The sequence below is a fragment of the Fukomys damarensis genome, unplaced genomic scaffold (genome assembly GCF_012274545.1).
Source record: "Fukomys damarensis isolate Sample0158 unplaced genomic scaffold, DMR_v1.0_HiC HiC_scaffold_4, whole genome shotgun sequence".
Taxonomy (NCBI): domain Eukaryota; kingdom Metazoa; phylum Chordata; class Mammalia; order Rodentia; family Bathyergidae; genus Fukomys; species Fukomys damarensis.
The window spans coordinates 48,465,816-48,479,277 of record NW_022900916.1 but is presented as its reverse complement, the minus strand read 5'-3'; the positions used below and the strand labels follow the sequence as shown (position 1 = coordinate 48,479,277).

General features: G+C 32.9%; 1 protein-coding gene across 1 annotated transcript in view; it reads left to right on the top strand.

Annotated features, from left to right (window-relative positions):
• Cftr (CF transmembrane conductance regulator) overlaps nucleotides 1–13,462 on the top strand; it is a 177,009-nt gene that overhangs the window by 71,736 nt on the left and 91,811 nt on the right. Inside the window, exon 12 of the mRNA XM_010621897.1 lies at nucleotides 12,840–12,934. Within this exon, the coding sequence (XP_010620199.1) occupies nucleotides 12,840–12,934 (95 nt within the window). The remainder of the gene's footprint in view (nucleotides 1–12,839; nucleotides 12,935–13,462) is intronic.

Genomic DNA, 13,462 nt, shown 5'->3' with positions numbered 1-13,462 from the left:
TCTAGGCTGAGAGATGATGAATGAGCAGTGTTATGTGAATGAAGAACAGAGAGAACATTCCAGAAAGAGAATAGAATGCACAAGGCCTGAAGTCAAAGGAAAACATTTGTATATTCAGGAGCTATAGTCACTTGTATGTGACTGAGGTACAGAATGAAATGTTCCTGACCCAAGGAAGTACTTTGCGCCTTTGAGGAGTTATAGGTAGTTCAGTAAGGCTGGAATCTGGAAAGGAAGTGCTGTATGGTGAGAGCTGAACTGCGAGAGCACTGTTAAATCAACAAGGACCTTATATGTACTTGAACATTACATGGAGGGCCTTTGGACACACTGAGGTCATGATTTAAGATTTGCACTTTACAAAGATGTCTCTGGCTGCAACATAATAACTGGAGGAGAGCAAGGCTAGTGGCAAGAAGATCATTTAGGAGGTTGTTGCAGTGATTCCAGTGAGAGATGATAAGGATCTGTTGCATAGGAGGCAGTAAAGAAAGAGAAGCCGATTGGTTCTTGAGAGAGTAAAAAGGTTGAAGGGAAAGACTTGCTCACTTATTCAAGATGGGAAGTGAGAAAGGAAGGAATCAAAGAGGATGCCAAGTTTTTAAATTTATTATGTTTTAGATGTTCACACATCTAATCTTTGTTTAGAGTTTTACATCACTTAGATGTTTACACCTTTCATGTTATAATTGGCATGAAATAATTGTATACATTTACCATATACATCTGTTTTAATTCATTGTAAAATGATTATTACAAGCAACATAATTAATATATACACTAATCATATAGTTATTAGTATGTGTGTTGTGAAAACCTTTAACATCTACTCTGAGCCAGTTTCAAGTACATAAGACGTTATTACTAATTGTAGTCACTGTATTGTGCAGTAGAGTTCCAGAGCTTATTCATCTTAACTGAAACATTGTACCCATCGACTGGCACCTTTTCATTCTCCTCCCCTCTCTGCAAACTTTCTGAATCGGGTAGTTGGATGAGTGGGGTAACCCTCGCAGTGGTAGGTTGGTAAGATAAAAATAGTGTACTCTATTTTGAAATCACTGAGGTTATTACAGAGATCTTGAGGGGAGCTTAGTAGAGATTTTTGGGCTACAAGCAGATATGAGGAAGTTCTCAGCCTGTAGATTTTAAATTAAGTAATAAGGGTAGATGGTATCACCAAGCTGGGTATAATGTGAGAGAATTAGCTGAGGATGGGATTTGGATACTTTAGAGGTAGTGGAGTCAGAAGGGCCTATGAAGGACAGATCAAAAATCAGGAGAGATAAACCCAGGAGAATGTGATGTAGAATTGAAGGGAAGTGAACACTTTAAGTAGTAGGGAATAGTCAATAATGGCATCTTCTTTGGATACATTAAGTGACTCTTTTTTTTTTTTTGTGGTACTGGGGATTGAACTTGGGACCTTGCACTTGTGAGGCAGGTGTGGTGCCAATGAGCTAAATCCCCAGCCCAGGTGAGATTCTTAAGAACTCATAGATTAATCTTCTTAATTTTACCAAAAAAATCCTATGCAAATCAATAGATGGATAGCATAATAGTGAAAAATATGCCATGCATAGAAGCAGAACAGTTATTAAAAATATACAAAGCCTTTGAACATATAAAAAGTACTCAGCCTGCTTTGTAATTAAAGAAAAGTAAATAAAAACATCAATGAACATGGCTGAATGACAACAGCAGGGGACTTGAGGAGAGGGAGCTGTTGGAATGTTCAGTGCAGAAGAGAAAAGGGGGTGGACTTATAGCATAAGGAAGCCAATACCATAGAACATGTTGGGAAGATTAGACTTAGCAGGTGAAGGGGAACCACTTCGGATGAACTAGAATGAATAAAGACAAGATCCTGCGTATACAAATAAGAAGTCAAGTGTAATGGAAAGTTGAAAGAGTTCATATTATGCCATTTATTCAAAATTGTTTGTTGAGCTACTTTTGTGTGGCAGGCATTATTGTAGAAATAATGTAGAAACAGGGATAAACAAGACAGTTCCTATTTATGAAGTTCACATCCAACTTACAGGAGATAGATTATAATAGTTTAAAAATCAATAATATCTTTTTCAGTGGTAAGTATAGTAAGAATAATAAAAAAAAGGTGCTGTATGGAGTGTCAGGGGAAGTGTTTTCCTGGACATCTTCGTTCTACTTCTTCATCTGAGTTGCCATTTCTCTTATTTATGTTTTTAGTGTAGTATTCATTACATTATTATCATAGCCATCTCCCTAATGAAAGCAATGTTGTATATCCCCCTACTTCTCAGGGGAAAAACAAAAACAGCAAAGAAGCAGAAAGACAGATGATCTTTCATGTCACTTTTATATTTCATGTAACTGGTGACAACCAATTCTTACATAGTACTCAAGCTGCAGAGGAGTGGGGGAATCTGGGAAGTGCTCTATCCTGGAGATTATAGAAGGTGCCCTGGGAGGAAAGTGAGTCTAGTGTCCTCCATGGTTGCTTTCCTTCCTGAGGTCATGCTATGACCAAAACAATATTTAAGAAAGATACATCCAGCACTGATATGCAGACTAAAAGAGAATAATAAAAATTTTGTAGAAAGACATTTATGAAGTAATAGTATTCACATTGTAATGAAAAGGGGTGAAAGTTTGAGACTTGTTCAAGATTACTTGATTCAAAATTGATGGAACAAGCAATACCATCCTCTATTAGTGTTGCTCTATTAATATTGCATGTTAGAAGAGAAACGCCATCTTAGAATTTAATGACTTATCCTTTGAATGTTGTTGACTTTAAGTTAGAACTTCATGTGGTTAATTTCACTGATTGTAATAGTATTAAATCAAGACTGAATTTTCTGTTTGTTGAGAAAATTATGATAACAAAGATTAGTGAAATAATGGCACTGAGGATTCCATGTCAGAGTTTTGAAAAATAAGATATGTATTTTCATGGAAACAATACCTTCAAGATACTGCAGTCCTTAATAAGTATACCTGGAAAAACTGCTCACTTATTCTAATACCTGAAATTTAAGTAAATCAGGGTATTTCTTTACATATCTCCTCCCAAACTTTCTTCTCCTTTTTTTCCACCATTGGAGTAGAATCTTTTTGATGCTCATAACCTCAAATTTAAAATAAGGAAATCTATTTTTTCTTTTTTTGTACCGGGGATCGAACTCAGGATAAAATGAGGAAATCTTAAGAACAGGTGGACTGGCTTTCAGCACTGGTACAAAACCTGCCCAGCGAGGCTCCTGGTCCAAAGTCAGACATTGAGAGAATAAGGATCATGGTATGGCCTTCAGAGGTAATGGGTAGGCAACTATGAAGCCCATCTCCCCTTCCTAAGGAGTTCTGTTCCCTAAAGGAAGCTCACTGACTAGGGACCTGGAAAACATCTTGGAAAATCCATTGCAGGACCAAGTTAAGATAACACAGTCATGTATCCATAAGGGAAAGAAGACTGTTCTTTTTTGAGTGATTGGATTTGGTTGGCAGACCTACAGGGGATAGTTAAGGAATTAGCAGTTCCTAAATGCCAATTCTTAGATCAGCTTAATGAAAATCATCCAGAGAGCTTTTAAAAAACTAGGTTTTTAAGGCTAATTTGAGAGACTATGGAATATGGTGTCTGAAAATGAGTCTACTGTACAAGCAGAATAAACTAAAGATTTGTTTCAAGAATCTTTTTTATGTTTTATATAATTAATGAAATCTAATTATCTTAAAACTCTCAAGCTGCAGAGGGTTAAGGGAAACCAACTGCCAGCATTCTAAATACTTTAAATTACTGCACCGCATAATTCTTCTTTTAAAATCGCTTGTTACTAGTTTTAAATATGAATGCAGAGCTATGCATTGAAGAAGTATAATGAGATTAACAGAATTATCTGTGTACTTCAAGTTTATACACACATAAATTATCATAAAACAATAATTTAATATTAGTGACAAAAATTATTTCAACATCCATTTTTGAACTTTTGTTGGTCCCACAAAAATTGTATTTGAACTTGAGTTTTCTGCTATGAACTTGATCAGTACTTATTGTGAGGGAAAGTGTTTTTTATTTTTCAAACTGATTAAAAGTTCTTCTACTGCTTTCTAGAAGGGTTTAATCTTCATTCAATATTTCTATATATAATCAAGTTTAACTTTGATCACAAGATTATCTTACCTAATAAATAAAACACTAATTTTTTTTTTCTGGTACCACGGATCAGGCTCAGGACCTTGCACTTGCAAGACAGGTGTAGCACCACTGAGCTAAGTCCCCATCCCTTAAAACATCAATTTTTAAAATGAATTCATCATTTCTGCTGTGGAAGTTTACCTCTGTTGATACATATTATACATGAACCATGTACATATTATACATGAACATGAACCATGAAGCTCTCTTAGTAACACCTTCATATATACGATAACTATGTGCAAAAACGTTTGATCATTTTCTTTCTCCCCAATACTTTATTGTCTCTGTCACATTCTCTCACACTCTGTACCCTTCCTCTGTTCTCTCCACTGGCTCCAAACATCTCCCTTCTCTTTCCCAATTTCCATGTGTGAATAAGAAAGTACAGTATTCAGTAATTTAAAAATATCAATGACATTAGGCATTCAGTATTAGAGGTATGCTTTATTGAATGCCATTACCCTAAAGTTCAAGTTCCCTTAACCTTATCTTCTCACCCTCCTCCCGTACCACAAGCATCTGTAATGCCAAGGTTGTTCTAAAAGTGATAAGCCAGCCATAAAATAGGGTTTATGGTATTTTCCTATCTTCAAAGTTGCAGGAAGCTCAAATGTACTCAGTAAATATTGCAAAATTACACAGAACCATTATATATAAGACTCCGCCCTTTCTTTAAAGTTCTTTCCCTTTTATTTCTCTCTCTAGTATAATAACATGCTGTATCATTGTCCTATTGTATATTCAGTTCAGAGTTAATGAGCTGTTTATTAGCAATTTTTCCTTAATGATTTCTGATTTGTTTGGTCCAATTGAATAATATTGGGATGATAAAAGTTTATTTGATTTTTTTTAAATAAAAAGGTTACCATGTGAAAAGATATATACCACATTGGGTATATTATACACTCCTTAATAATAAAATAAGTTAATCTTTATTGTACACTTATATTACTTTCACCCTCTCTAGTACTCTTTATCTAAGTATTTTCTAGTGTTTTACAATCTCAAACAAACCCAGTGTGTTGTATGCACAGAACCCTTTCAAGTCAGTGTTTACCTTTTCTGATCAGCATGTTATAAAGGAAGTCAGCCAGAAGAGCAAGTATCTGGATGAGAAACCCAAACAATGGTAGGCAGCGGATTCATCATCATCATCATCATCATCATCATCATCATCATCATCATCATCATCATCTTCACCACCACCAGCACCACCATCACAGTTTATACTGAAGATTCCTGAGCCACATATCCTATGATTAAGTATAGCATTTTAAAATAAGCTTCCCAAGCGATTCTGATAACAGGTGTAAACACTATGCCATAATAGCGAATGCTCCAAATTTTGATTTTATCTATAGATATACTAGGTTAAGAAAGTGAGTAAAAATTGAAATGTCAGTGGAAAATAGTTGGAAAGAAATGTTTGTTTAGAGTCAAGTGCAACAAAAAATTCATTGATCACAAAAGTTTGTATTTGATTTTAGACTAGTTTTTCCATTAAAAATTCCAGTAAAGTTTTATCCAAGAGGTCAAATCATATACAGCACCTTAATTCTGTTGAATGTTTTCCTCTAACAATTTCTGTGGATAATTCCAAAGGAACACTAGGAAATTTGCTAAGCAAACCAAAACAAAACAAAACCAAAAAACTTTTCTTCTATGCACAAGCTTCCCTAAGCAGTACATGTTCTTATGCAGCTTTTCTAAAAACTCATGATAGCATCAAGTACGTGACTTTTTAGATTATAATTTCCACAGAAAGAAAAGTTCTTCTCTCTTAAAACCAACACCCTTAAGATAAATATATTACCAGATTTGAGTGCCCTTAGTAATCAGCAAAGATAAATGTTTAACATTGCATTATAATTCAGAGTGCTTTATGTTAAATCAATACACAAAGCCAAACACTAAAAAATCTGCGCATGAACAATAAACTGGGTAATTGGAAAAGGTACTCACATTAATAACAGGATATTAGAATTGCTGATATATAATGAAAATAAAGAACTAAATCATAGTATCTCCACTATTTGATTTCATTTCACTCTCAGCAACTTCATATTCATTATGATTTCTGAAATATTTCTTAAAGTCATACAAGTGTACATACTTCTTTTCATAACCATTTCAATGCAGAAACGGAGGCCACATATCTTGGCTGAGCACATCTTTTCATGCAGGAATCTTTTATTTTTGTACTTTTTGAAGGTAATCTATACCAATACTGTCTATTCTAGACAGGAAACTTTCGCACAACGACATCTCTGTTTCCTTAACTGTGTTGTTAGGAGCCTAGAAAAATTCTTGGCAAGACTTTTCACTCCATCTCTCTTACTTACCATCGTTCTGCCACAAAACTCCAAGCTTCAGTAATTAGTACCAGGAATGTGTTGTGTGCATTTCCAATCCACTTAAATGAATTCATACCCATATGTACATATTGTTTCTTGTGAACAGTGTTTGGTAGTCTTGTGTAGCTTTAAAGTTTACATATATTATATAATTTGTGCACATCATTTTTAAACTTGTTTTATTGGCACCTATTACGTATTTAAGATCCAGCTGTGCAACTGATGTGTGATAACTATTTCATTCTTTTTTTACTGTGTGTTGTACTCATAATGTGTCACATTTTATGTACTCATTCTGCTACTGATGAACATTTAGAGTGTTCAATACTGCAATGAAAATCATTGAATATTTATCTTCTGCACATATCCAAGAGTTTTTCTGGTGCAAAAATATAGCAGTTGAATTGCAAGACCATAGAACATACGCAATATTTGAAATTACACTAGGTACTTCTGACTTGAACTTTTAAGTAGCTCTACCAACTTACAGTCGTACTAGCCATTTATAAGCATCTCCATTTTCTCATATATCTGAGAGTTTTGTTATTGACTTTGATTTTTGCTATTCTTATTCTCTTGTTCTACTTCTATTGCTCTAATTTGAAGTTGTGATTACTTGAGAGATACTTATTTCTATGCTTTTAGCCTTTCTGATTTCATATCCTTTGCCACTTTTTATTTTGTTTGTGTGTATAAGTGTGTTGTCATAAAGATGTGTCATAAAGACTGCTGCTACACTAGGACTAGGAATGTGGATTAGAATAGCCCCTATAGAAATTAATATGGAGGTTCCTCAAAAAAATAAAGGTAGGGCTATAGCTTGATCCAGCTCACTCCTTGGTATACATATGAAGGAATTGGATAGCTGTATACTCAGGTTTATTGAGCCATAATTCACAATAGCAAAAATATGGAACCAGACTGGGTACCCATCAACAGATGGGTGGATAAGCAAAACATGGTATATCTACACAGTGGAGTGTTATTCAATGACAAAGAAGAGCATAATTTTGTCACTTGCAGGAAAATGGGTGGGATGGTAAGAGAACTTAGCCAGAGTCAGAAAGAGCTATATGTTTCATGTTCTCCGTAATTTGTGGACTCTAAAAAAGATGGCATGAAAGTAACAATGGCAAGAGGAAGGAAAATGAGAGGAGAAAGAATGTTATAAGGGACAGTAATGAGGAGATGGATATGATAAAAATAAATACACTGTAACCCAACATTTTATAAAATTAGTGGGCACTAATTGATAATAGAAAATGGATGATATATAGGAACAGAGAGTGGAGACTGGGATGTTATGGGAGATATTTAAAGAAATTAAATTTTTATTGAATTTGAAGGAGTTTTCTAGATGAAGAAGTAGGGGACTTGCACTCTAGAATAGGAGATGCAAAAGCACAGATAGATGAAAAAGAAGTTCCGTATGGGGAACTATAAAAATTCAGTGTGGTTAAAGGGTGAAGTGGGCATGGAGAAGGGCTGGGAGTTGTGGCTAAAGTTTACACTCTATTCTGGAGTTCACATCAGTCCAGTATTTTTTGTTTGCTTTAGTTTTTTGCTGTTGTTCTTTCTAGTAAGAATATGACGTGACTGGCTGGAATGAATGAGATACTTAATTGTTGAAAGTGGAATACAACGTCTTCTGTCTTTAAAGTTGCTATTCAACCAACTTTGTTTTGTCAACTAAGAAAATAACTGAATTTCCTCTATTTTGGTATCATGGAATATGATGAGCATTTTCAGTGAATCAACTGTTATGCTATATAACAGGACTGAAGAGGAGAAATATTTGGAAAGTGGAACAACTGCATTTTTATGTAGTTCATACTAGGGCATACTAATTTTAAAACATTGGGTTTTATTGTGACATTGTCATACACATATTTTGATCATATCCATCATCTCACTTTCCTTCATAAATTTTTCATGAACTTCATATCTTCCACATGTGTTTTAACTTTTTGATAAGAAATAGTAACCTAGTTCGGAAAGAAAATAATCATCCCATTTTAATCATGCAGGACACTCTGAGTGCCATAATAGTAGATAATGTGAGACCAAGATATGAATGCAAGGATGTGAATATATATAAATTCATGCGTGTATTTTATGTATAATATAATTTGTTTGTGTATACAGCCCAATCATTTTAATTAATATTTTGGGTAGCAATTGTGATAAACTCTGGTTATATGTCTATAATTGTAAATAAAAGTCACATGTTATATGTCACTAAATATTATTGAGGGAAGTATTGATAAGGGTAGTGTCTTGTCTAATTCTTGAAATATCTTTAATTTTCTATCAATTTAGATTACTTCAAGTAATTCTGAAAAATCTCTGCTCTTGAGCTCAAGCAGAATAAAAAATTTTAAAGCTCTAATTAAAATATCTAAAAGTTTTATATATACAAACTACTCTTATATCAGTCGTCTCTCAATTTTTTAAAAATTACTTAGCATCATAAGAAATGATAGTACGCAAAGGTTTCCACTGACATCATCTAATTAGACTCTTATACCTACCATGCCCATTTAAAAATTAAAATGAAAACTAATTGCTATTTAGGACACAGTACTAGCAAACCATAGACTATTCAAGAAAAAATCTATCAAGAAATGTATAAAACCAAATACTTAAAATTTATAAATTTTTATTGCAGTATCTAAAATATTATATTTGAATTAATAGATGCATTGTGATTTTTAATCAATTTAGCATTTTAAAATATGAACTCTATGTTTATGTATGACATGTATTGAAATTACAAATACATCCTAATGAAGTTGTTTTTAGACTTTTGTTAAACTAAATTCAAATTTCACCTGGGTAATAAATTGTGAAAAGTAGATATTTTATAGGGAAACTTCCTTGATTGGAATTTTGGCTCCATCTGTTATCTTTGGAATGATATTCATCTTTACTAAGCCTCACTTTCCTCATATTTAAATAATAGTAGAATAAAAAAGTTGATGCATCCAAGAATTTAAATCAGCGCTTGTCACTGTATATTAGGTATTTTTGTTCTTTATATTATTATTGTTATAAATAATATTAGTATAGGAAGACTAAATGACCAAAGAGAGCCCGGAAATTTACAAATAAGAATTATGCTTTGTCAAATATCACATCATACCTGAAGCCATTAAAAAACCAAAGCACTCTTGGGCTGGGGATTTAGCTCAGTGGTTCGGTGGCCTGCCTTGCAAGGCAAGGACCTGAATTCAATCCCCGGTACCAAAAAAAAAAAAGAAAAAGAAAAACCAAAAAAGAACAGCAACAACAAAAAAACAAAGCACTCTCAAACCTGGCAGAGTATTGGTATAGAAATATAAAAATAATTCAAAGAAACCAAACTGAGAACCCAGAAATATAAGAATATGATAAATGATACAGAAATTCAATAAAAAGTTATTAATTTAATCATGACTGCTATACATTTAAAAGAAAGTTTTTACCTCACGCCAGATGTAAATATAAATTATACCTTCATTAAAATTTGTAGTTAAATAAAGAATAAATATTTGAAAAGAAAATGTAGGATATGATATGTATAATCTGAAGGTTGGGTAGTACTTTTTAAATATAGGAATTCCAGATTCACAGATTTCATGAAAAATTAAAATTTTATGTAAGATAGGCATATGCATAGCAGAAAGAAAGAAAAATGTTTTAATATATACGTCAGAAAAGTTGCTAAAATCTATTACAAAAATGAGTTGATAAGAAAAGGATAAATTCTAATAAATGTTAACATTGATATTAAGGAAAATGCAAATTTAAATGGCATATTAGCAAGTAATTAACTGTGAATATATGTATTATTGGTGGTGATCTGAAGAAAAGGCACTATCAAAACTTACTGATGAATATGTAAACCTTTTTAGTAGTTTCACAAAAGAATCTGGCAGTATGTTTAAAAAATAAAACACATACTTTTGGACCAGCCATTTTATTCATGAAAATATATCTCACTGATATAAATTTATGAAATTGTGCATATTGTTGATCCTGATGCTAGGCTTTGGGGGAAGGGAGGGTAGTAAAATGCAAGGAGCATCAGACAGGATGTAGTAATAGAGCTACGTATGAAATACAGAAGTCTTGTAGTCTAGTCCAGTCTACAAATAAACATTCACAAATTAATTCAAGCACAGAATTGCCTGAAGATATTTTTATTAATTGACTTTGTTAGTGTAGTATTCTGCTGTTGACTCACCAAGGTTACTGTGATGTTGGCTACTAAAATATTAATGTGTCTATCTAGGTATGTTTCATTCAGTAGTATGTTAGGAGAAAGTGTGAGGATTAGAACATATTCTTGTTTGTTATTACTGCTGAAACATATTATAGTAGAAATTTTAAATCAATAATCAATAGTCATTTTAACAATAGTATTTCTGGTAAGGTCATGCAAACCTGGGATTTGAACCCAGAGCTTCTGTGTTCAATGATTTTTTCATTCACCATCCCTTCATTTTATTATATTAATTTTATAAGAGACGGTCAACAAAAGCCTGTTTCAGCCCAATTTTGCACATAGGAGCCTAATATAAAAATATAATAAATATTTTAAACAACTCAATGAAATTCACTGAACAGAAGCAATAAAATAAAATGACAATTCAAAAACATCCCTTATACTAATGTACTGGGAAAGGCTATGCAATTAGGCCCTAAAAATCTGCTTTTCTTCTTTTGGGAGAAATAGGGTATGTTGTCACATTAGATAAATATTCTACCCAAGGCCAAATAGAAATGAATGCTTTATTCAGAGGATTGGTAAGTACATTATAAAATTATTGCAAGACATTGGTATCTGAGTACATATTATGGACTGATCTTTTGTGTTAAGTTGCTTCAAATTTTTACAACTGCTAAAAAGGATGCTGCTGTAGTATTATCTCCAGTGATTTGTCAGTTGCTAGTGGAGAAAAGAGTTAAAAAGGGGGCTGTTTTGCTTTCTGGACATTATTGCCACATGTTTTCTTTTTTTTAAATTTTTTTTCTTTTATTGAGTTTATTGGTACATTCTAGGTATACAGTACAGTTACATTCATTGTTGGGATCTTGTACCTCTACATGACAGGTCTTGGTTCTCATTTTTTCCCCTTGTCCCTGCCCTCCCTTCACTCTCTCCTTCCCTCCCCATTTACAAACACTTTATTTCCATTTTTTCATTTTGTCATATTTTTTTCTTTTTCCTTATTACCTTTCCCCTACCCTTCCCATTTTCCCTACACCTTTAGCCCTTTTCTTCCTATTTCACATGGTCAATTATCTCATTATGATCTTATGTACTATTACATGTTTTTGACTTTGTTTAAAGTATTGTTTTAGAATTAAAAGTATTTTTGAATAGTCAATCTCATTGCTTGTGTTTAGTGAATTTCTTTGACTTGTTTTAAATGATATGATATAGGCTTGTAAGTACAATATTTGGCTGAGGAAGGCTTTTGTTGATGTTCTCTTATGAAGACTAATAGAATAGAATTGTATTTGTAGTGTTTGGACATTTAAATTCAGTGAGCATATCTACTAAAGAGTAGACTGTTGTACCTTAGGAAAAGAAGGGTGGATGAAAAAGAGTTTTTAGAGGAGAGAAAGAGGAGGTGGAAACAAAAGAAAAGGATGGGTAAGGGAAGGGTAAAAAGGGAAAAGAAAAAAATGTGAGATAATGAAAAGATGAAAATAAAGTGTTTGTAGATGGGGAGGGGAGGAGGGGGTGAAGGGAGGCCAGAGGTAAGGGAAAAAATGAGAATCAAGACTTGTCATGTAGAGGTACAAGATCCCAACAATGAATGTAACTGTACTGTATCCCTAAAATGTACCAATAAACTCAATTAAAGCTGAAAAAAAAAGAAATGAACAGATATATGATGATGATATTGAAAAGGTGGAGAACTTTTTGAGCAAAAAAGAGATTATTTTCTATCTAGCTCTTTGCATTCTCCAATTCTCAGACCAAACCCACCTCTTCCAGGATTTTATTATCTATAAAATTACTTTGTTCAATAATTTGTACAATTTTGTAATCTATACATTTTATAACTTTTATATTTTCCATTTTGTATTTAATGATCATGAATTACCTTTTAAACATCAGAGAAATTTGCTTCTAAAATTTCAGCACTGTTATTTTCACAAACTAAATTGCATTTGAAATCATTTAGATGCAAATTTTTACTGTGGTTGAATTAGTACTCTGTTTCAGATTATATGTGAAAAATATAATTTTCAATTTCAAATTTAATGTACTAAAATTTCTCTTTATTTTCTGTTTTTGATAATAGGACATCTCCAAGTTTGCAGAGAAAGACAATATAGTGCTTGGAGAAGGTGGAATCACCCTGAGTGGAGGTCAGCGTGCAAGAATTTCTTTAGCAAGGTGAGTATCTGATTATTGATCCAGCAAACATTTGCTGTAATTATCATGCCTGTAAAACACTATAGACATTTCTTTCACTTTATAGTGAGTTTCTGGAATTTAAAAATTGGTGAATGTGGCTTGTAGGTTAGAAAACACCTTTAAGAATGATAGCGGATGATATTGTTTTTGGATTTTTTAAAAATAAGGGCTTTCCAAAATATATTTCCTTAATACATTTAGTTTGTGTATACTTGTCTACCTTGCAGTGTGGTACACTACAAACTGAAAGCTCTGGAATTCTTCATAGGACAAAGAAAGAGAAGATACAAGTTTCTGTTGATTTCATTATGCAGTCCTTCTCTCCCCAACCCTGCACAATGCAGCCTCCACAGAGCACAATGTTTTAGTCTTCTATTGATGTTACTTGGCTTGCAGAAACATACATTTTCAAATTTTTCAACATAATTTATAATTTTTATAGCAAAATGGTAAGATAAATGTCATTTGCTTCAAGCCTATAATCTTCAAAGTAAAATCAACAGGACA